Source organism: Hippocampus zosterae, chromosome 6 (assembly GCF_025434085.1).
Source record: "Hippocampus zosterae strain Florida chromosome 6, ASM2543408v3, whole genome shotgun sequence".
NCBI classification, from domain to species: domain Eukaryota; kingdom Metazoa; phylum Chordata; class Actinopteri; order Syngnathiformes; family Syngnathidae; genus Hippocampus; species Hippocampus zosterae.
This window is the reverse complement of record NC_067456.1, coordinates 23,661,209-23,686,381: the sequence shown is the minus strand read 5'-3', so window position 1 is coordinate 23,686,381 and position 25,173 is coordinate 23,661,209. Positions and strand designations below refer to the sequence as shown.

Below are 25,173 nucleotides of genomic sequence, written 5' to 3'. Positions count from 1 at the left end.
TGTTTGACATGACAATGTACTGTGATGAGTAAAGACTTCAGAGTATGTGGACACATAAAGAGACTCCACAGGAATGTAGAACTGTACTTCCAAAAGCAGTGAGCGCTTGATATTCTTTGAGCTGAGTTAATTAACATCCCAGTGCTGATGACTTGAGTTTTAACTCCATGTCTTACGGTTCATCAAAGTACAAAGGCTTCCACACAGCAATCTTTACTTTTTAGGCTCAATCTTCACAGCGACACAATGAGTACTTTTCATGTCAGAAAGAGTATTTGGGCTGGACTGTTTCTTTGAGTCTCGTTAAAGACGATTCTAAAGCTCTGTTCTTCAAAGTTGACCTGATGACGCCGTTCACTGAGTAGAATTTTATTTTATGGTGACATCTGTCGGACAAGTGGTCCTAAGCAAGCATTTGTGGTTCGACAAAGCTTGAACATACTGCCACGCATTTGAAGTTTGTCACAGGACAACACCACTGCCCGCTCGCCTTTTTGATATCCCAAGTGCGCAGCTAATTACTTGCTGGCAAAGCACTAAAAGCGGGACATACTTGTTTATATGAGCGCGGTTATACATACAAAGGGCCACACAAGTGACATTCTAAAGCCGACGGCACCGTCTATTGTGTAGCACATCTTGTGTTTTTGCAACCCTGAGTACAATTGGAGGTTCACTTCATCACTGTCAGAAATTGTTAGCCATAAATGATCTAATGGAGTTCTCTGTGGCTTGTGCTCTCTTTTTCCCCCCTCCCATTGTGCAGATGCGAGTTCCTGGTTGAGCCCTGTTCTTTTGACCTTGTACTTGATCGCACGAGAGGCCTATGTTCAAGATTCATAGCATGCATTCAACAAAATCTGAGCTTTTCAGGTTTAATGGAGAGGAATGCCTCCTTGACCCACCACCTGCTGTGAGAAGAAAGCAGAGGATGTTTCTGATTGAAGAGTATGTATACGTTTGAGTGCTCAGAAAAAGACACAAAATTCTCTCGGATACACTGATCCTTGAGTTTTGTCAGAAAGGTTTAGTGGATGAGGGCAGAAATGCTTGTCTGTTTGGAATGGAAGAAAGGTCGGAGACCCTGATAAGGCCGAAGATTTTGAACACTTTTAATTTTTAAATTTTTAGCGGTGTTACTTAACACTGGGTGGGAAGTAGCACTGGAGCATGTTAAAAGTAGCTGAGAATGGATGCAGGTTCCATGTCCACCAATGAGGGGCAAGCTATGTCTGCTGTGTGATTAATTCAAAAGAAAGTTTTATGATTACAGGACAAAGAATAGTCCAGTAAAATGGGCAAGGTTAAGCCACCGAGAGTTTAGCGGAACTGCAACGGTGCTCTTCCACCGCTCAAGAAGTTTAATCTGCTAATCCACTCTGTTTTCATGTGGTTGTAGCATTTGTCAACCTGCTGTGTTTTCACTTGACATGGGTCAGGTCCTGCTCTGCTTCAGACATGCCCCTCCTCCTCGGTATTCGAGCAGTAATGGATGGAAGGCGAGTCACCCCAGCCCCACAACTTCCCCCATCACTCAGCCTGCATTCCTTCACTAATGAGCAGCCCCCAAACCCACCACTCACCGGCCCCCTCCACCACTTTCTCTCCTAAACCCGTCATTCCTTTGTAAATGCAGGGACGAAGGGTAAAGCAAAAGCAGAAAAGGTTGATCTGCTACATTTGGATGTGTTGTTTTGCTTTATTCAAAATATGATTTGCCTTCATGTTGTGCATCCTCCAATTAACTTGATTTGCTCATTCAGTTAATTCACATAGCAAAGGCCACCAATGCTTTGATGCCTGACTTGAATAAGCGACTCAATTGCTCACAAACTTACAGGAAGGCTCCGCCAGAATCGAACCTGGCACCTCTGCACCGCGAGGCCGACGTGCTAACCAGTTGCCCACCGTGCCACCCACGACATACTCTTCTATGCCAATCATCTGTTCGGTTAACAAGATTTTACACAGATCTGATCAGCTGGATTGGAAACACAGATATTTTAGGTTTTAAGCAAAACTGGCGATGAGTTGTCATAATTTGGTGATCGGATCAGCAGATAAAGACATTGCACCAAGGATAATCTCATTCACTCCAGGGTCGTTCTGTGCTGTTACTGTTAATAAGACAAGGTTACTCATCATATGGAGTCCATCTTTAATCCCCCCTATTTTAAAATATTGGGGGTGTTTGGCTGAAGCGCAATGGAATAAGAAGTCATTGTGGTGTCTTTTTGTCTGAGGCTTTCCTCTGAGTCAGAACAGTGAACATACAAAAGAGAGGAAGGATGCTTTCCCCCCCCCCCCCCTTGGATCAGTTTCCTTCCCTTGCTTTTGTTCTCCATTAATAAAATAGAGAGAATTGTTTATGATTGTTCAGCAGGGATACAATAGCTGAGATAACTCACTGCTTTCTGAGGGAATGACTTACCCGCATATTAGTTACAAAATGTATCATGCGGTACATGTTGCCTTGCATCCAAAAAAATGAAGGGAAAAATATGCCATAAGGTTGATGATACTATTTGAGAAAACTAAGCTTTTCATGTTCATCTAAATTCTGTTCATCGCAAACAAACATATTTGTCATTTAATATTAGAGTTTTAGTAACTTCATGATTAATTCCACTTTCAGATATTTGGCGAGACAGAGCCTGTTCGTATGGTATCAGAGGGCTCCGACTGCCGCTGCAAGTGCATCATGCGACCTCTGAGCAGGGATGCCTGCACACGGCTGCGGAGTGGCAGTGTTCGTGTGGAGGATTTCTATACCGTGGAAACAGTCAGCTCGGGATCTGACTGCAAATGTTCTTGCACCGCTCCGCCATCCTCCCTCAACCCCTGCGAGAATGAGTGGAAGATGGAGAAGCTGAAGAAACAGGCTCCTGAGTTATTAAAGGTCAGTCAATAAAGCTGAAAGCCCCGAGTTTTTAAAATGACACAAGAAGATGGAGCTCAAACTCCTAAATATAAGCCTTGAGATGCTCATGACACAAGCATTCCAAAAATCACACTGTACCTAAGGTTGCATTTTTTCAATTTACCAACAGAGGGGTGACCAAGGATTATTTCCTTTTGCAAATATCAGAAAAGATACCAAATGTCTACATAGATTCCAACTGCTCCAAGTGGTGTAGAAGGGCAAAAAAAAGTTGGCTTGACTTTTGTTCGGCGTCCGGAATGTTCCGAACAGAATTGGACCCTAAAAGTCAAGTCAGGTCAACTTTATTGTCAAATGTGCTCTATGTGCAACATACAGCACAGATGAAATTTCCTTCCTCTCAACCACGTGAGAGAAAGGTAGACTCTGGAAAGTTGATCTAAAATATTTATTCACCAAAAAAAAAAAATAGGCACAAGGCCGACAAAGTACACATAATGACGATGCACAACAAGCCAGGAATAATACAAAGAAAACAAAAAGCGCTTGCACTAGGCAAGGAAAAAACACGGACGAAAATAGCTTGTAACAAAAGTACAAGAAAGACCAAACCGCTTGGAGAACAAACCGTGAATACACTTAAACACACCAAGAACGACTTACCGTACTTGAATAACGAGGAGCATAAACAAAGGCAAGAGCCAAAAACGGAACAAGAGTAATCAGAGCATCTAGACCAGGGGTGCCCATTACGTCGATCGCGGACTGATCCCAAGTCGATCATCCTATCAGTCTCATTTTCACAAAAAGTATTTAAAAAATAAAATAAAATCAATCAGGTAAATCTTTAACCTACGGCGGTGTCACATAACAGGTGGCGGTGGACCCCAAAAAGCAGGCAGGAGAGAGGAGCAGGGTGTATTTGAAGAAGTATATTGATAAAACACAGAAAACTAAATCCTAAGCAAGCAAAGTCCAAAGTAGCAAACAAAAAACATGACTGCAGCTCAAAACTATCAATAACAGAAACATGACAGCAGCAAAAAGCAACAGCAAACAAATAAACATGACAGTAGCAAGAGCAAACAATGACCCGACACAGAGTGGTCGGGCTGTGAGTCCTTTTAAAGCCCTAATTACCTATGACCAACAGGTGTGCAGTTGCCGGGGGAGCCCTACAGTGCCACCTGTTGGTCCCTAAACCGAATCATGACAGGTGGCGGCTGACCTACTGTATGTCACCGGAGGTTGTTAGCGCTTAGCAGTCTGCAATTGCAGCTGGTGATCAGAGCTGTTGCCCTATCTTTTATTGTTATCATTAATTCTAATTCAGAGATTGTTTCGTGTACAATTCACCGAGGCCACGGGCAAAGAATAGAAAACTAGCGTGCCGAGGGAAGTATGTGTGAGCTATGATAGTTGACAGACTGCAAAAGTGTATTGCATGCCTCCGTGTCAGGCTGTTGCTCATCATAGCATGCGTGTGTACGTGCATGCGCATGCGCGGTAACGGGTCAATCGCAGGAGGTTGGTTGATCGAAAAGTCGATCTTCGGTCCAAAACAAAAAGTTTGGGCACCCCTGGTCTTGATGAAATCCACACGAACAAACATGACCTTGAGCAAGAAATTTTCCGACAGCTTGACATAAATCAATGAGGTCTTTAAATAATTGTGTTGCCAAACAAATGCGCAACAGGAAAACCGCGAACGCCTTTGGACCTGCTGTACACTTACAGACCGTGATCATGACAATTTTGAATTTCACTAGGAGCTCACACAGTGAAATCAGGGCCTTGTGATCCTTCTGACCTGAACTAAGTCAAAGATCATCTCGATAAAACAAAATGGGCTGTGAAGTGAACCCATCTGCCTGTTGTAATCGGAGCCAATGTCATACGAATGTGTTTTCATACAGCATATAGTAAAATCATGTATGCGTCTGGTTTTCTGGGATCAACCCCCAGCTCCAGTCTATGGTGGATCTACTCGAGGGAACACTTTACAGCATGGATCTGATGAAAGTCCACTCATACATCAACAAAGTGGTGTCTCAGATGAATACCCTAGAAGAGGTAGGCAATATCTTCACATCATGCTTTTCAAAAGCCGGATCACTGTGAAGAGCTTTACAGCCACACTATTTGAAAGAATTTATCACTGCTATTGTAATGACAATGTTACCTTTTGCAGACAATCAAGACGAACCTAACACGAGAGAATGAATTTGTCCGTGACAGCATGACCAGCCTTACCAACCAGTTTAAGAGATATGACAACTACTCCAACATTATGATGAGCATCAAGAAAGAGATCTCCAGTCTCAGTCTGCAGCTGCTTCAGAAAGACTCTTCTGAGACCAAGGTGCGGGTTACGATACAATACATCTTTATTTATATAGCGCTTTCACAACAGCTGCAGCTGTGACCAAGTGCTTTACAGAAGGTTAGAAAAAGAAAACAAAGACTGATTCTTCAAGTGTCTAAAATGTCTGTTGGCGCGCATTCTCGCTTCAAAATCATTTTCAGACATGAAAACAAACTCTAAAGTAACCTAAGGTCATTTATCCTGCATATCATGTTTCATGTTCTACACTAGCTGCATATTTCCAAGAGTAGTGGTTTCAAGTAGGCACGATTCTCACTGTGCACTGTTGGACCCCTGTGCAGTCCAACCCAGAAGTTCGCCCCACAGATCAACAACCTCTCTCATGATATATTTATAACAGCTCTCAAAATGGGCTCTTCCGTGACAATGTAGCTTGTCCAAGTGTTCACGTTGTAGCTCTTGGACCACAGCTGCAGATTGATAGATGATTGACAGTCCACAAACTTGAGTTGTTCTGCCTCACTAGAGTTGGATTGGTTAGTTAGTTGGTCAGTGATGCTGCTCTATCTACGCTGGCCAATGATTGCAGAAACTGAAAAGTTACTGAAAAGCTGGCGAAAGGTTTTCTATATTTTCGAGCATGAGCAACCACATTGTTTCAGAGTCCACCTCTTCCAACCATGCTGGCAGCTAGAAAACCAATTATGTGTGTACTGTACCTATAGTTTGAGTAAATGTGCTGAAAGAAGAGCTCATTTGATTAAAGTGAACCTGTCATCATCTTTAAGAACCCAGTTTTCAAATAAACTACATCAGGAGATGTATTCCATACGATCCTGTCGAACAGCAAATCTGTTGGCCCAAGAAGAAATCCAGACATCCTCATACTGCATAAAGATTCCACATTTGCGGAATCCCCTACATAGAACACAGGACTTCATATGCCTTTCATTCAACAATGTCTTTATTCTTCTCACTCTTCCATAAAGACCAGATTTTCTGGGTGCAAGATTTACATGTAGTTGTCGCGCGGTCAGATTCTGCCATATTCAAGTGGACTCTACATACTAATTAGGTGACCTCTGAAGAGAATTTATGGCACTAAATTAAATTCAATCAAAAATTAGCGTACTACGAGGGCTAAATAGAAATGGACACCACACTTTTTGATGTAAAATGTTTGTTTATTTTTCATTCCACTTCACCATTGCATGGTACTTTGTATTAAACGATCAGAAAAAAAATCTCAGTAAAGTGCACTCAGGTTTATGATTGCAAGGTCAGAAAATGTGAAAAAGTTCAAATCATATGCATATTTTTACAAGCCACTGTAGCTGTTCGTCATTACAGCATGCTTATATTTCCCAAATATTGATGTTTCCAGCACAATAACGATGAGACCAAGCCCAAGAGCGTCATAAAGCCACCCAACAAAAAGCCTCCATCATCCAAGCCCCCTCCCAAACCCAAAGAAAAAGTAATCAAGCCCAAAAAGGAGGTTACTAAACCTGTGAAACCGCTGAAGCCCGATCCTACAGCCAAAACCAAGGTGGTTGGCCTCCAGCCAGGTGTGGTCAGAGGCATTACCTACTACAAGGCTGCCAAAAGTGACGAGGATGAGGTCAGAGGAGGTGAGAGTTTTCATCTTTGAAGTGTCGCTTTGTATGTTGGCCCAGCATTGTGCAATTCATTGAAAACGAACTCCTTCGACCTAAAGCAAACATTGTTCTGATAGTTGACTCTTACCTTTCTACCTACCCTTGTTTGAACATCATCAGAGCGTGATCCAATGTGTGTTGAAAATGATCCAAATTTTTTTTTCAGAAATTTCATTTCACCCCACTTGAGCTTTGCTGGATTCGGATCAAACAGCAGTTTTACAGTTAAGCTCTTTATTAGTGTCATTTGATGGTACGTCAATCAAAGTGCCTGCATAAACATTTTCTGAGAAGGTTGTTGAGATTGTGAATTTAATTGTCAGGCAATTAATCTATCCATGTTTTGCACAAGAGTTTTTTTTGTTTTTGTTTTTTAAATCTAACTGGTCCAGAGTGCAGGTCTGGATTGCCGCTGTGCATTCAGAGTGCAAGAAACCCAAATCTTTTATTGACAAAATACATGGATCAAATGGAATGTTATGTCAATGGATCGCTGCCATGGCCATGGCATGCCTCAGCTTTGCTCTTCATAACGTACAGGGACCCTCACCATTGCAGAGAAAACATTTCCTGACTCCTTCCAATCCTCTTTAAGTCTAGTTGAGTGAATAGGTATGCTGCGTTTGCACAGGGCACACGCACATGACACTGTCAGAGCGGGTGTTCCTGCATGTACAAATTGTATGTGAGGCTCAAGGTACTCAGCCTTCCCTGTGAAATCAGTGAAAACTTTAGCTGCATATCTATAATCTCGACCAAAGAGCAGGACGCTCTTTTAAAAAGTAGTGTGCGCTTTATTTACGCAATATGTAACCTGTGCCACTAGAGACAATAAAATTTTGGACTTGTTTTATGCCAATATCAAGGAGGCATATAAACCCCTCCTCCCCCCCCTCTTGGAAGAGCAGACCACAACTTGGTATTTCTCGCGCCGGTGTACAAACCCCTGGTGCACAGTTAGCCAACTGTGACCAGAATGGTCAGGAAATGGTCAACGGAAGCTAAAGATGCTCTGCGGGACTGCTTCGAGACAACCAAGTGGGAACTCTTCAGCGAGGTTCATGGGGAGGACATTGATGCACTCACTGACACCATCACAGACTAAATAAACTTCTGTGAGGAGAACACCGTACCCACCAGAAATGTGCGTGTGTTTTTCCAACAACAAGCCATGGATTAATCCCGACATAAAGGCCCTCCTGAAGGAGAAGAAGAGAGCTTTTATGTCGAGAAACAGAGAGTACGTGAAGGCCGTGCAAATTCGACTGAGAAGAAAGATCAGGGAGGGGAAGAAGATATACAGGATGAAATTGGAGGACCAGTTACAGGTCAGCAATGTCACTGGTGTCTGGTGCCTGAAAACCATCTCAGGCCATGACAGCCCAAAGACATTGACTGAGAAGGACAAGGACTGGGCAGATGGACTGAACCGTTTTTTCAACCGTTTCGACCAGTCGTCTGTCCCTTCCCCCAAACACCAACTGCAACCACTCTCACTGAGGACTACTCCTCCCCCTCCTCTTTCGACCAGCTCTCATTAACCCAGTCTGTCACCTGGTTCCTGCCTGTCCGTCACAACAGAACAGGTGAAGAACCAACTGAGGAATATGAATGTGAGGAAGGCAGCAGGTCCAGACAAGATCAGTTCCCGGCTCCTCAGGACCCGCTCTCACCAGCTGTGTGACATTGTCCAGCACATGTTCAACCTGAACCTGAAGCTGGGCAGCACTCCACAGCTGTGGAAAACTTCGTGCCTGGTCCCAGTGCCCAAGACCCCCCACCCTAAGGAGCTTAGCAGCTACAGACCGGTGGCGCTGACGTCTCACCTGATGAAGACGCTGGAGAGACTTGTCCTCGCCCACCTTCGACCGCTGGTGAGCCCGGCACAGGACCCTCTGCAGTTTGCCTATCAGCCTGGCATCGGCGTGGAAGACGCCATTATCTACCTCCTCCACTCAGTGCTGTCACACTTGGAGAAGGCTGGGAACCCTGTGAGAATCATGTTCTTTGATTTCTCCAGTGCCTTCAACACCATCCAGCCCAACTTACTGGGAGGCAAACTGCAGAACGCCGGTGTGGACCACCATCTCACAGCATGGATCATAGACAACCACACAAATCGGCCGCAGTACGTGAGGTTGCAGAGCTGTGAGACGGACAGGCTTCTCTGCAGCACTGGAGCGCCGCAGGGGACTGTTCTGGCTCAATTCCTGTTCATCCTCTACACTTCAGACTTCAGACACGCCACTCCAAACTGCCACCTTCAGAAGTTCTCCGATGACTCTGCGATTGTTGGCCTCATTACAGAGGGGGACGATCGGGAGTACAGGGTACTGACAAAAGCCTTTGTGGACTGGTGCCAGCAGAATCTCCTCCAGATCAACCCTAGGAAAACTAAGGAGTTGTTTGTGGTTTTCTCCAGGAAACAGTCCTCACCAGCACCGATGAACATCCAGGGTATGGACATAGAGAGGGTGACCTCCTACAAGTACCTAGGTGTTCTTCTGAACAACAAACTGGACTGGTCTACAAACACGGACACCCTGATTAGGAAAGTACAGAGCATACTCTTCCTACTCAGGAAACTGAGGTCTTTTGGGGTTCAGGGGTCGCTCCTTAAGACTTTCTATAACTCGGTGGTGGCCTCAGCCATCCGTTATGGCATTGTCTGCTGGTCAGGCAGCATCTCAGCCCGGGACAGAAAGAGACTGGAGCGACTGGTCAGGAAGGCCAGTTCTGTCCTGGGCTGCTCCCTTGACCCTCTGGAGGAGGTGGGCAACAGAAGGATGCTAACTAAGCTAAAAGCTATGATGGACAGTCCCTCCCACCCTCTCCAGCCTGCCCTGACAGCACTAGGTAGCTCCTTCAGACAGAGACTGTTACACCCGCGCTGTAAGAAGGAGAGATACCGACGCTCGTTCCTACCGATTGCTGTCAGGCTGCTGAATAAAAATAACAACAATAATGATAATAATAATAATTAAATGATGTGATGTGTGTGATGTGAAAAACAATTGTAAATAGCACTGCGATTTATCCATTTTGTATTTATATTGCACTTACCGTATTTTCACGACTATTCGACGCATCGTACTAATGGCCGCAGTCTCATTAATGGGTGACATTTCTGTATTTTACACATACACAGGACGCATCGTACTAATGGCCGCAGTTTTACAGTGGTAAAACATACGCCAGCTTAAACATACGGCATGCATGCGCGCACTCTAACACGTTAGCTTGAAGCATACGGTAGCATGCCAAGACATACAGATAAGATAAAACCACGTTTTTAAAAAGGCAACGAAAGCAGAACTGAGTTCGGGTGTATTTTATTTAGCCATCGTACAATGTTCTTACGTTTTTCGATCAATCATCACCCAGAAATCCATCAAAGTCCTCATCCTCTGTATCAGAAGCAGAGGACTGCACATCTCAGTTGTCATTGAATGCATCACATGCTAGTGTGAGTTGCTACGCATTGCCGAGCGGAAAGAAGGAGTAGCAACAGCAAAGTCAACATTTCTCTCGTGTGAAGCTTTCCCACATTTGAAAGTAAAGAACAGAGCGAAACATGGTGGCAGCGCGTGTGTGTGTAGAAAGAATTGAACAATTGTGCAAGTACCGTAATCCATCAAAAACGCCGCATTCCCTCTCGTTGTTGCGTATTGTGGCGTAACTCGCCAAGTGCTGCCTCTCACTCTTTGTAAAGTTGTGTTTGCCACCGATCATCCATTGTTCCCATGCCGTTTGCAACTTTACTTTGAACGCCCGGTTGATGCCAATGTCCAGCGGTTGGAGTTCTTTAGCAAACCTCCGGGAATAACGGCAAGCTCAGAGTTCATTTGCTTGACTTGTTTTTTTCACCGCTGCTGTGAGATGGGCACGCATGCCAAAAGCATAACCGGTGGCTTTAAGTTTGAACTGAGCTTCGTAGGCGTGTCTTTTTGTCGAATTTATTTTCAGGGGTTCTTAGAAACCAAAACCAGAGTTGTTTTGCAACAATGCACATTGCCACACTCTATACAAGTGTTGGTACTGGCTTAAGGCGTCCACTTACACGCCCACCCTTCACCATTGGCGGACTAGCTTGCCTGTGCTCTCTCTCCCTCTCTCGCCCTCTCCATATATGTATATATACACGCCCACCCTTCCCTGATTGGCCGACTTCATTCCCGCATGCCTGGCCACAGTCACTTCCGCCTTTTCTCTATATAAACAGCGTGTCGGCTGTCAGTCAGATTTTGGAACTCAGCACATATAAAGGACGCTCCGCACCATAAGGCGTCCTGTCCATTTTGGAGAAAATTTAAGACTTTTAATGGCGCCTTATAGTCGTGAAAATACGGTAATTGAACGGTGTTTGTTTGTTTTTTCGTCTTTCTTCTTTCTACCCACATTCTTGCTACAGGAGGCTGTAAATTTCCCCAGTGTGGGACAATTAAAGGATATCTTAATTTATCCTTGGAAGGTAAAGAGCCTTGATGCCGCTCTGGCCATTTCAAACACTTACTCAGATTTTCACTGAGAGCTGCCAAGTGTTTCCTAAGTTGTCCGTTGAATACGACACTTCCATCACAGCAGCTGGGCTACAGCATTTGCTCAGGGGTGGTGTTGGAGGAGATTTGTAGATCCTGTATAAGCCATTGTCACTGTAAAAATAGCCTCTTTATCAAAATTTCATGAAATGGCTAAAAGATAACTGCAAATTTAACCTTAAAGTTAAACAATAAACCTAAACAATAAAGATATAGTATAAAACATTTGTGCAAGAAAGGCATGGATTAAATCAGTATTATGTAACTATAGACAACATTCTGGCAATAAACACACCCTTCATGTGGATCATAATGTTCAATTTGAGTTGAATGAGTTTAAGAGAGGTGTTTATTTCTTTTAGTGGCAATGGAGGCTGTAATTCTTGGTCCTATATATATAACAGCACCACAAATTATAGCCGCCCACGAATGGGATCGCGTCGGTCAAAATCCAGCTGGGGACAGTTATTCCGGGGGCTGTTCCCAATCTCTCCCTCCCTCTCTAGCTCTCTGTAAAGGAGATGCATGGGATATAGAAACAACAATAAATTATATGCTCTATTCATTTACATTGAGTGTTGCCATCAGGATTACACACCTATTTCATCCATTCCTTCAGTGATGATGTCATAGTGAAGATAAATTGATGACTCATTTAAATACGGAAACAAACATACACTGTGTTGCTTGAAGCAGATATCGATGAAAGTGGAGAGAATCAGTCTCCTTTCACCAGTAGATCAGAAAAGTAATGATCACAGTGTGCATGTTGTCACACACGTCTGCTACCAGCTAAGTTTGAAAGTAAACAAGTAGCGTCCATTGACAAATACAGAGATTGGTTCAATTCTCCTGTCCCACATAGGTCCGCTTCAATTCTAAGCGCCAACTTTCTGTTCCAAAAATTCATCCATTCTACCTTTTTCCGACTGAGGATCTTGGTTTTTGGATTGGATTTGGAGGTGATGATTTTCATCCTACCCACTTAAAAATCAGCCGTGAACCACTCCAGTAAGAGTTGGAGGTCCCATCTTGATGTAGCCAACATCAACATACTATCTGCAAACAGCAGAGATACATTACTGAGGCCACCAAACCGGACCTCCTCAATGCCTCAGCTGCGCTTAGAAATTCTGTCCATGAAAGTAATGAACAGAATCGGTGACAAAGGGCTGCCTTGGTGGAGTCCAACCCTCATTGGAAATTGATCCGATTTATTGCGTATAATGCAGACCAAACTATGGGATCATTGGTGCCGAGACTAAACTGCTTATCAGTATCAGTTATCAGGGTGTGTGGGACCCCATACTCGCGACATGGACATGGTCGATCACCTTCTCAAAATTCAGAAACCACATGTTGGGCGAACTCCCATGCACACTCGAGGACCCTGCAAAGGTTTAGAGCTGGTCTTTTGTTTCATGGTCAGGATTAAAACCACATTGCTCCTGCAGAATCTGTTTTTTAAGCTCCCAACGGACCCTTCCCTCCAATATCTTTGAATAGACTTTTCCAGGAAGGCTGAGGAGTTTGATTTCTCTGTAGTTGGAACACACCCTCCAGTCTCCCTTTTTAAAAAGACTGACCACCACCCCAGTCTGTCAATCTACAGGCACTGTCCCATATGTCCATGTGATAGAGACGTGTTAACCAGGACAGTGCCACAACATCCAGTACCTTGAGGAATTCCCAGTAGATCTCATCCACCGGCTTTGTCACTGTCATTTTTACTGGCACATATGCAGTTACATCATCAAGGCTAACTACCCAATGTTTCTGCTTCTTGTCAGACAATCCAGCCAAAACATACACTCGCCATCATATTACCGAAACCCAGTCTGAGGACGGTGGAGCTGAAATGGTACTTGAAACCATGGATTCTACAATTGCAGATACTACCACACCTACCGTATTTGCTAGTGGTATCACGACAACCACCACCAAGACTGCTTTCATCCCACCAACCACTACCATTGCACCAACCACGACGATCGTCACCAGCCAAAGCACAGTAGCCGCCGAGAGACCAGCCCCCACTATTGTACTACTGCTGGACAACAGCAACAACAACAGTCGACCCTCTCTCCACAGAGCAGGTTACATTTTGAATATACTGTGTCTGACTAAAATTGATTGACCTCTAATTCATGTAAACCCACTCAAATAGCTTACCGTACCTATAGTTACCAGAAACATCTCTCATTTTGATGCTGTGCAGTTTTAGCTCAATAATAAAATAAAATAAAAGAAAGAATGAAATAAAGTATAAAAGTAAGTGTGACTGCAGCATCACTTTCATCTATGGCATATAGTTTTTTTTTTTTTTTTTTAAGGGGTCATACTCATGACTTCAACATCTGCAAAGTAATGTCTCTCCATGACAAACTGATATTTGTGTTTGTCATGTTACTCTCAGCCAATCATTGGTTTACCTTTTGCAGTACAGGCAAGAAAATCCAGATGTAACATCTACGATGCATGTCGCTGGTGGTTTCCCCATCTTTTTTGCAGTGTTTTGTCACCAGGCCCCAAGACTAAGCAAACTACTCCACTTCCGATTTGTGATAGTTCTGCCGGAGAAATTCAGGCGAGATGAACAAACTCTATTCTTTTTTTCAACTTCTCCTCAACTGTGTCCTACTTTTTTACTTTTGAAGACTGTTTTTAATTCTTGTAAGCAGTGAATCGTCGATTTTTACCGGGTTCAGCCACACTGCTTGGACACCACCAGGGGTCTTTGGCTGCTCATACACACCTCACCAAAACACACACCGATACACACGCCATTATTGTTGAGTGCGTTAATGGTTCACAGTGCAACAAATATTTGGAAAAAACATTGTTGAAGCGGAGGTTTTGGTTGGTTCTCCAAATATGGAACCGAACACGTCATGTTGCACATTGGTGGTGGACCCCAAAAAGCAGGCAGGAGGGAAGAGCAGGTTGTACTTGACGAACTGTATTAACAAAATGCTGAGGAAACTACATCCAGAACAAAGAAAGTCATGAAAACAAAAAGAATCCAAAGTAACAAGCAAAAGTCACGGGTGAAGCAAAAAACTATCAACAGAAACATGACAGAACAAACAATGCCCCAACACCGAGTGGTTGTGCCGGGAGTCCTTTTAAAACAGACAACTAATGACACAATGACCAACAGGTGTGCAGCTGCAGGCGGAGCCCTACAGTGCCACCTGTTGGCCACAACAGAACCATGACACAACAATTGTTAAGTGTAAATTAAAACTGGAATCACAAATGTATATTGTATGCTTTATGTTCAAACTGTTTTACAGGGAAACTCCTTCACTGCGAAGGGACTCTTGCATCAATCGAGCAGCCAGAGAAGCAACACAGTTATGGTCGTAATGAAGGAGCCTGGATGAAGGATCCACTGGCCAAAGACTCGAAGATCTACGTTACCAACTATTACTATGGCAACAATTTGGTGGAGTTTCGTAACTTGGAGAACTTCAAACAAGGTGTGCTTATCTTGCAATTACATCATGGCTATGCATGAAGGATACAAATGCAGGTGTCATTAAGATATCCTTTATTTGTCCCACACTGGGGAAATTTACAGTCTACAGCAGCAAGATTGTGGGTAGAAAGAAGAAAGAAGAAAAATGTTGGTTTGCATTCAGAAAATGAATGTTTGCATTCAGAAAATAATTGTACACCATTCAATGAAGTGCAATATAAATATAGAGATAGATATAGATAATTTGTAATAAATTGTTTTTCACATGATTTTATTTTTTATTCAGCAGCCTGACAGCAGTCGATAGGAACGAGCGGCGGTATCTCTCCTTCTTGCAGCGCGGGTGTAACAGTCTCTGGCTGAAGGAGCTACCTAGTGCTGTCAGGGCGGGCTGGAGGGCATGGGAGGGACTGTCCATCATAGCTTTTAGCTTAGCTAGCATCCTCCTGTTGCCCACCTCCTCCAGAGTGTCTCGGGAGCAGCCCAGGACAGAACTGGCCCTCCTGACCAGTCGCTCCAGTCTCTTTCTGTCCCGGGCCGAGTTGCTGCCTGACCAGCAGACAATGCCATAATGGATGGCCGAGGCCACCACCGAGTTATAGAAAGAATTAAAGGCATGGCTGAAACAAAAGATATATTGATGTGTCTGGTGAGCTGGTGTCTCTCGCGATAGGTGACGCACACCCTGGATTGTCTGCCAGTCAATCGCAGGGCAACATTCGCTTTCACGTTCACACTCACACCTACAGTAGGATAGGTTCAATTAACGGATATATACTGTATGTAATAGAAATGTGGGTGCAAGACTAAGTTGAAGCCTCTGATTGACTGGTGACCACTCCAGGGCATACCACCCTGCTTGCACCAAGGACCCAAATGAAGACTTAACGATTTAGAAAATGGATGGCTTGATGGATGGATAAATCGATCGATCCCAAGAGCCAGTTTCTGTATCTCACAATCATGCTTATGATTTAAAATTCATATTATTAATGATTAATATGTTTCATCCATCAAGATCTGGAACTTAATTCACAATTCTACCGTTTTACCTTCACATAGTCCCCTAAACCTAGCTGAAACAATTGAAACAATCATCCAAACAAGCTTTAAGCAAAAAAGCTTTATAGGATGAAATCCAATTTTACATTAGGTGAAAATACATACCTGTAAACCAAACTTGGTACAGGATGGCCACGCCAAGCGAGTGAAATTTTCCCTGTTCGATGGGAACAAAATGTTTGGTTCTTTTAATTTATTGTTGATAATTTTAGCAGGTTGCATTCATATTAAAGCAAATGGTAAAGAGAAAAACACTATGCACTCTACATGCCACTTCCCAAGGCTGCAATAACAGGCAATACTCTTCTCCATTTGACACAAGAGTGTGGTTGTTTTGAAGTACATGGCACATTCACTCCCCTGTTAAAACCATAACAATAGAGCTCGATTGGATGTGGGGTTAATGGAATTAAGCTCACTCTGTGCAGGCGATCTGTGAAACTGCTTTTGTCTGAGGAATTTAGGTCTTGATTGTTCAGAGGGTGGGAAAATCAACTCCTTTTATATGCACATCAACCAAGGAATTGGATTACACTCTTTAAAAAGTTAAGATGATCTGCCTTCATAGGATTTGCCTTGTTGATGTAAACGTGTTTGGACAATGGGCTTTCGAAACTCACTTCCATTCAAAGCATCCTGCAGTGAGGTAAGCTCAGAGCTGTGTGCGGATGACTAGCTATCTTGGTGAGTGGCGGTGATGCCTGCTGTCCTCTGACATGGGCTCCGAGCCTTCCCTTTGAACAAGGCCCAGTAGGAAGGGATTAGCAGTAGTTTGGCTCTGGTGATGTGGGTGGTTGTGGTCTTCAACCACACTGCTTTTGTCCTTCATCATGGGCTTCCTATATTATCAAATCGTCATCAAACTTCCTGAGGTTGAAAGGTTAGGAGGACTGACAGATGTGATTCGAAAATGACACCAGACGTACACCATTTGTTGTTTCAGTATTGAATTACTAAGCAAACGTTGTTCATGTCACATAATACAGTTTCTATACACAGTCTGGTATTGTGCAAACATTGTCATTGGCACCATGGAGATAACATCCTCATACACACAAGAGTGGAACATATTGATTACTTTAACACACTATAGAGGCCCTGAACTTCCTGAAGAGTGACTTTGTATGGAGCTCGCAAAATGCTACGCAGTGGGAACACCAGACATGCAATTTGGGAGTTCCCAACTTCCTGTAATTGCCTCAATTTGTTTGCATGACCTTAATATGTCGAGAGAATTAGATACCATATGCTCTTTCATTTTGACTGATGGTACCTAACATGATTGAAACAGAAAAATAAAGTAGATACAGGTTTATGAGTTTGTGAAAAGGAAATCACTGCCTACCTGAGTGGGAGATCTGACACGGAGGCATGGGATGCACTTTTGCAGCGTGTTAAATGCATGGACATGACTATTGTAGCTCACGTGTACCATTTTGAAATGCTACTCCTGGTGCTCCAGATTTACATTCTTCAGCAGTGCCATCGGTCAAATGTAGATGAAGCAAACTGAATGAGAATAATAAAAAAAGTACATACAGTATATCGCAACAGCTCTGATTTGAATTTCTGGTGATGAAGGTCACGCACCACCATAGGTTAAAGGTGACCTGCTTTTTTACACACAAATCTTTTTTTTTTCTATTTCTCTGTTAAACCCCACCTTGATCAACTTGGGACCTGTCCGAGGGCTACCAGTCAATCGCAATCAACTGGTTGGGCATCCCTGGTATAGAGCGACATAAGAAGAAAAGAAGAAGAAGAAAACCTTTATTAGTCTCACAATGGAGAAATTGCAGATTCACAGCAGCAAAGTTATGAAAGGAAGAAGTAGAACAACAAAAAAATAGGAGCTGCTGGAAAGGCAGCCACTCTCGCGGCGCCATTTTGATGTCAAAAAATAACAAAAATAACAACACAACACATAGGACAGAGACAGTCGTGCAATCTTCACCACTTTTCTGCATACACTTTGTTGTCTGAAGCAGTTATAGATGAAAGAGGAGAGGATCAAAGTGTCCTTTCTCCAGTGGATCAGAGACGTCATGCTGAAAATGTGCACACGTCTGCTACAAGCTAAGTTTTGAAAGCAAACATAAAGCTGTAGCATCCATTGACGAAAAGAGATTAGTTCACTTCTCCTGTCCCACGTAATCCGCTTCAAACTCCAAGCCGCGACTCCCAGCTCCAAATCCGCATCAGCACTCCGCGCCAACGCTCCTTTCTTCTCATCGTCGGCTCCTCAAGACCTCCATCCATCCAGCCGCAGACCGTTCAACAGCACCGATCTCTCCGCTGAACAAAGCGGGGCTGTGAAAAATGCTGCCCATTACAGGCGCAAGACACAAGCGCCCCGGGACTGTCCAGCAACGACAGTCAAATGGCGCCGACATTCCTCCAGTCAAAAACAGTGCTGGTATACCCATACCATACAGTGATTCCTCGCTATTTCACGGTCCGTTTATAGCGGCTTCAGTGCATCGCGGATTTTTTTCAAACATAATCATAAAAACATATTTGTTTTCTTTTTTTTTCATATACATGGAGTACAGTACTGTATATGTTGCAGTATGTGACTTGCTGTTGATTTGCTGACTTTCGCAGCTTCTCGCGGACCGTTTGCGGACTTTTTGCGGACTTAAAAAAAACAACTTTTTTTTATGTTTACTGGTCGCTCCTTTGCGGTCTTTCCTTTATCCCGGGTGGTTTTGGTCCCCATTAACCACGATAAACGAGGGATTACTGTACATGTCTTGTCATATGTCGGTGTACTTTTTAATAAAAAGAAACCACACAGGGATAGAAAAATAGCCATGTTCTGATGTAGAGCAGAAAATCAAAAACTATACTTCTGACAGCACCCTTAATCTGGTTTGTTAAATACACGGTAATTCACAGTTTATTCAAAGGTTGCACATCATCTGTAAAGTAATGTTTTTGTATCAAATTTTAAGGTCTAATAGGAAACTAATGCAACGTTTTCCCTGCTGTAGGTCGCTGGAGCAACCTTTTCAAACTTCCTTACAATTGGATTGGCACGGGTCACGTGGTTTATAATGGAGCCTTCTACTACAATAGAGCCTTCACCAAGAACATCATCAAGTATGACCTGAAAATGCGATATGTGGCTGCCTGGACACTGTTGCATGATGTGGTTTACGAGGACACCACCCCATGGAAATGGAGAGGTCACTCTGATATTGACTTTGCAGTGGATGAAAGTGGACTGTGGGTGATCTATCCCTCAATAGACTATGACTACAACCAACAGGAAGTGATTGTCATTAGTAAACTTGATCCTGGAGACCTGTCCTTAAAAAAGGAAACCACCTGGAGGACAGGTCTCAAGCGGAACTCTTATGGCAACTGTTTCATCATCTGTGGTGTCTTGTATGCTGTCAATGTGTACAACCAGAAGGAAGGAGAAGTGCGCTATGCTTACGACACCCACACCAACACAGAGGCCATTCCACGTCTGGCTTTTACCAATGAGTATTTATTCACCACACAAATCGATTATAATCCCAAAGAGAGGGTTTTGTATGCCTGGGACAATGGCCATCAGGTTACTTATCGGGTCAACTTTGTCGACCAGTGAGAACAGCCATAAATACAGTCAGCTCACAACATGCCTGCTGTTATGGACAAGAAGTGCTCCGTATTTTATAGCTTCTTTGTCCTAAGAAGACCCAGGACGTACCATAACCTCTAGTATCAATGCATGTTATTCAAAGAGCCAATCTCACTGTTGACTGGGTGGAGACGATGGACATAATCTTACAGGCTGACTTGAAGGTCAACAGGCAGAGCTCATGTAAATATATTGTATTAAGTTCTTTCATGAAATGTCAGCAGGCTGGCTTACTATTTGAGTAGTGAAAAATCAAACAGACCGTTTTGCAAAAATAAAAATAAAAAAATTGAAAATCTGAACCATTCAGTGATAGAAATAAAAGCCAACAATGGCCACTGACAACACTTGAAATTGACAAATGTAATGTCGATAAAACATTGACTTTACAGTTTTGATTCATTGTACGCTGCAGATATGGGTCACCCTGTGTCAGATGCTGCAGATTCCTGTTTCACAAAAGGTGAAAACGAAAAATGAAAGATTATGTGACTTGCCAAAAAAGCTCCAGTTGTGTTTCATCTTTCCAAAGGACTCTCTCCTAAAAACTTTGTGGCTTGACCACACACAGTTTGGCAAGTTTAATTAGTCCTCAGTTTCAGATTAATTCAGTGAAAATTGAAAGTTTTTCTTTCTTTATCAGAACGGTACCAACAAGTACCAACAGAACCTGTGACATGAGCCACTTAAAGGGAATTCCAGGCTTGCATTTTATAGCATAAATGCATTTTTCATAGTTTCGACTGCCTTATAACCTCAACAGAAAAGTGAGAAGCCAAGAAGCAGGATGAATTGCAACTCAGATGATTAAGTAAAAGCCTTAATTAACAGCTTTAGCGCAACAAAAACACTGTTCTGTATATATTTACAGGACGCTTTGCATGCATTAAATGGGGGGGGGGGGGTTAAAACACGATTGCTAAACAAAGCCTCACAGCTGACTTCAGGCAAAAGGCAAACTTCACTCTGGACTAATCACCAATCAGTCATAGGGCACATATAGGGACAGACAACCATTCACGCTTAGATTCACACCATCACTGAGTGGGAACTGAGCCCACAGTGCCTGCACCAATCTCAGACGGCTGTATCGCTACACCATCAGTGACCACCAAGCCAAAATAATTTGAATATACCGTATTTTCTGCACTATAAGGCACTTTCAGTTTATAAGGCACACCTTCACTGAATGGCCTATTTTGACAGTATTTTCATGTATAGGGCGCACTGTAAAGTGCTTAGAATAGAAGCTTCAATATTGACTGAGGTTGCGCTATGCATCCACTAGATGGAGCTGCGCTAAAGTGAATACAACACAGTACAATACAGCTTTATTTATATAGAGCCTTCGAAAGTGCTGCAGCTTTAGTAAAGCTATGAGACCTGGTCACAAACATAGACATGAAACATATAAATGCAAATAGCATTACAAAACAACAAATAAAAGACAAAAGTTATGAATACAACTCATTCAACAAAAAGGCACACAAACCTTGTGGGCTTACATCCACAAGGGGATAAAATCCTTAGAAGTCTTTCTTGTCTCCTTCTTCCTTCGTTTAGTCAGTAGTTAACTATGCTTTTGGGATTATCTTCATTTCATAATGGCTGCACAGAGCTCACAAAGTAGTTGCCTGTTTTTGTGTGTGTTGGCGAATGCGCATGTCAATTAGTGTCGGGCAGAACCCTTTTCGGTTACCAGGGGTTCCTGCTAATAATCGCCACTAGATGGCATAGGAACAGGGAAACAACTCAATGTACAACATAAAGAGACTGTGTAACACCATAGATTAAGCGGATCAGATTGCAGTCGGCTTTTGGGGAAATTGAATGCTTCTAGGTGCACCTTACAGTGTGGAAAATACGATAATTGTATAATGCAAGTCTAAGTATATGTTTTTACAAAAATGATAGCATGACGTCATGATAATTTTGGTGAAAACATTCACGAAGACCTGAGAAAGCAGCTGAAACATCTGCAATATTTATGCCAGAAGTTGAAACTGTCATTAGTTACAGAAACCGTATTCGCATGATGAGTGGTTCCAGGTCGTACTCCTAGTCAGGGTTTAAAATTTGGCATATCTCAGTAATTCTCACTCGCTTGTGCTGGGTAAGAAGCTTAAGCAGAAAAACTGCAACTTCACTGCAATCAACCGTTCTCGAACACATGTGTGTCATTATACAGAAAACAGAAAATATATGGCGTTCAATGGACCACTTTTAGAACTTTGAAAAATTGTATTATTCAAACGTGAAAGCTAACACTTGGATGAGCCCAATGCTGTGCAGTCTATTCAGGTCAATTTAGGGATGAGATGAATCTATTTCGAGGAATTCAAATTCTGTCTGCTGTTTGTCTGGCCAACAAGCCCCTCGAGTAGCAATGTTGTGACATGACAGCTGCATTTCTAATCTTCCTTTCAATGGACTGCCAACATTTCAAGCTGTTTGTTTCTGTCCCTGGCCATATAACTCAACCAATAAGATTATATCTGCTTTCAGATTCATTCTACAGCAGAGAAATGTTTGCCCAACTTGACAAGTGACTTTTGTCTTTAAGTCGAGCCGATCCCCAAGCACATTGTTCATAACTCTGTTGCATTTATTACAATTCCGCCCGACAAGGCTTTCTATCTTTTAACATTAGATGTGCTCTTAGGCATGTGTCATATTAACATAAACAAAATTGAGACAATGTAGACAAGTTTCTAAAAGTAAGAATTTGTTATTGTGTTTTTGTTTTGTTTTGTTTTTCGTACCTGAATTCATACGATTACTATTACTATGAACTTGTTTTCTCATTTCCATGAAACACTCGGTACAGAAGTTTTACAGCTTTGGTGATAGCATTCTATCATTGCATCGTACAGACTCAAGTTGACTGTCTTGGTAAACATTAAATGCCGTCAACCAGGAATGTTTAGCTTTTGGCATTGTAACGCACCAAATCGGCCTGAAGTGACCAGTGTGCAGGACGGACAGTAGTAATTTCTAACAGCATACTTGGTGCCCCTCTCCACATGACCTGCAGGATCAGGAAAAAAAAATAAGCTTTCTGAGTTTTTCACTGTCCCTTTTTGTCTTCATCTGCTGTATGGATTTACATAATAATTGAACATCGAGCATCTTATACTTTGTCCAATTCCATTTCAGCTGTTGCTTCTTCAGAGTTCAAATTACATTTAAATGAAATATAAATGACTGGATGACGGGTTGTATCTATCAAACACATCATATTCGACAAGGACGTGTCTTGAACTCCACACATTGGACCTTTAAAGGCTATCGGGCTCATTCTAACAGCATTGTATGGTGTTCTTTTGGTCATATTTCATCAGCAACTACAGTAACAGGTTCACTCATAACTAATTGCAAGACAATTTTGCAAGGTAATGTCTTTATAAATATATATGTCATGAACCTGTTCTATGAATAAAAATTCTGTGACCAAAAAAAGTTTGTTGTGAACCTGACAAATTAATCTGTGATGGACCAGTAAATTCCGAGTGACAACCAGACGGCCTTGCCCACCTCCTATGGAGGAGATAATGACCTATGACTCAGATCTTCTGATTTCCAAATAACTAAGTTCACATGAGCTGCATTTAGCTCTGTGACGTGGTCCGTGTGCTCATTTTGATCTCGATTCCAAACTGGCCTGCAAGGAGCACAGCTGCGTGATTTCTTGGCAGCATATTTGAAAATCCCCAAATCCATTTCCATTTCAAGTAACTCCAGAGGGAGGCATTGGAATAACCCAAGAGCTGAATGAAGCAGGGTGGGGTGGTTTGACGCATGTGCTCTTCGTTTATTCTATATCTATTGAAAGATCTCTGTCTTTTTACACACAATTACTAAAATCATCCATTGGTTACTATGAGGAAAGAATTCAAACTTGATGAGGGGAACACTATGGGGCTGTCCCATCTGAACTCTGTCACAGAATATTGCCTTGTTATTGTCATGGAACAAGGATGTCCAATATGGCTGTGATGATGAACACTGCCAATTCACATGACCCATGTGCTACCTCAGCCCCAGCACTTCACGAAAAAAAAAAGCTCTCCTGTTGCTAAACATGATTCCACTTGATCTTGCTCACACGGGGCCTCTTGTACATCATCGAGCACCATGTCCCCACAGGGGCAGCAACTGATTTTCCTGATGTGACTGGTTACGATCAAGCGAAAACCACCACACCTTGTGCAGACACTACATAAAATGTAAAAAGAATAAGAGAAGAGACCAAAACCTTGCTCATATGCTTTTTGTACAAAGAAAATTATGGGAACCTATTACTTCATCTAAACTACACAAAAACACACCCCAAAAAATTATCACATTTTTAACTAGAATATGATTGCCAGTTAAGCAAAGTGGATCTTTCTGACTGGATTTGCATCTTTTTCCCATGTTTGCAATGGGTTTCTCTGGCTATTTCGATCCCCTCCCACATTCCAAAAATATGCATATGATGTTAATTGAAGAACAATATATGTATTCTTTCATTGTGAAAATATGAACGGTTGTCAGTTTGTGCCCAAGTTCTCCCAGTCAGTCATGAGTGTTCTCTGACTCCAAATCACCCGGGATTAATTCCAACTGAAACCTGTGAACCTGAACATGAGACTAAGTGGTTTTGCATCACTGTTTGCCACGTAAAACGTGTCTTTTGCCCCCCAATCAAACCCAATGGAAACACAAAACGACGTTTATTTGGCAAAATGCAGAGCTGCCAAATGACACAAAATAATTGAGTGAATGCTAATTTTTGATGCCCGTTAGACATTGAAATAGTTCTGAATATTTTTGAAAAATCGTGAAAGTGAGTGCTTCTTTTGCCTGCAGCACGGCTCCCTCTGTTTTCTCTGTGCCGGACTTGGGAGGCGGGAACCTCAGCCACCCCTTAACAATCAAGGAAAAGAGTCCGTCTCATGTCAGTCTGTCTGTGTACCTAAATGAAGCATATTACCGTGGAACGAGCTACTAAACACATTTATACCTGTTCACAACTTATACATGAATGGACAATCAAAAGGCTCTTGTAGCTGAAGCCTTAGGGCAGCCATCTTACCACCGTTGTCGAAAGCTTCTATTACTTTTTCGCTGAAAAAGTGCGTGCTTTATCCGAGGATTTCTTTATGGACTAATGAAAGCCTCTAAAAGACTTCACTGTTTTCATCCACCATTCAATGTATATTATCTCAGTTTCGTGAATTGTGACTGACAGAGGTTAGGTCAGTGGTTCTTAACCTTGGTTCGAACGAACACCAGGGGTTCGACGGAGCCTCTGCCATGGAGGGTAAGACACACACGACTCAACATGTTAATTAGTTATGACACACCCGCTTGGCCATCACTGGCTGCAGATAATCACATGACATTGTTTGTCCAATAAGTACTGTGGGAAATTTAGTTCACTTAAGTTGTGTGAATGTCGTGTTAGTGCGCGATACAATTACATTTTTTTTAAGTATACTTATCTCTTGAATTTTTTTTTACTTTTCTCCGTTTTTAATAAATAAATGCATGTTTTTATATCTTGAATTAAAATACATACATACATATCTATAATATTATATATATATAATAT

General features: G+C 42.5%; 1 protein-coding gene across 1 annotated transcript in view; it reads left to right on the top strand.

Annotated features, from left to right (window-relative positions):
• The window catches only part of olfml2a (olfactomedin-like 2A), a 34,082-nt gene extending 11,046 nt beyond the window's left edge, over positions 1-23,036 (top strand). Inside the window, exons 2-8 of the mRNA XM_052068231.1 lie at positions 2,636-2,899; positions 4,847-4,954; positions 5,073-5,243; positions 6,592-6,838; positions 13,194-13,499; positions 14,700-14,885; positions 18,940-23,036. Of these exons, the coding sequence (XP_051924191.1) occupies positions 2,636-2,899; positions 4,847-4,954; positions 5,073-5,243; positions 6,592-6,838; positions 13,194-13,499; positions 14,700-14,885; positions 18,940-19,544 (1,887 nt within the window). The 3' untranslated portion in view covers positions 19,545-23,036. The remainder of the gene's footprint in view (positions 1-2,635; positions 2,900-4,846; positions 4,955-5,072; positions 5,244-6,591; positions 6,839-13,193; positions 13,500-14,699; positions 14,886-18,939) is intronic.
• The last annotated feature ends 2,137 nt before the right edge of the window (positions 23,037-25,173 follow it).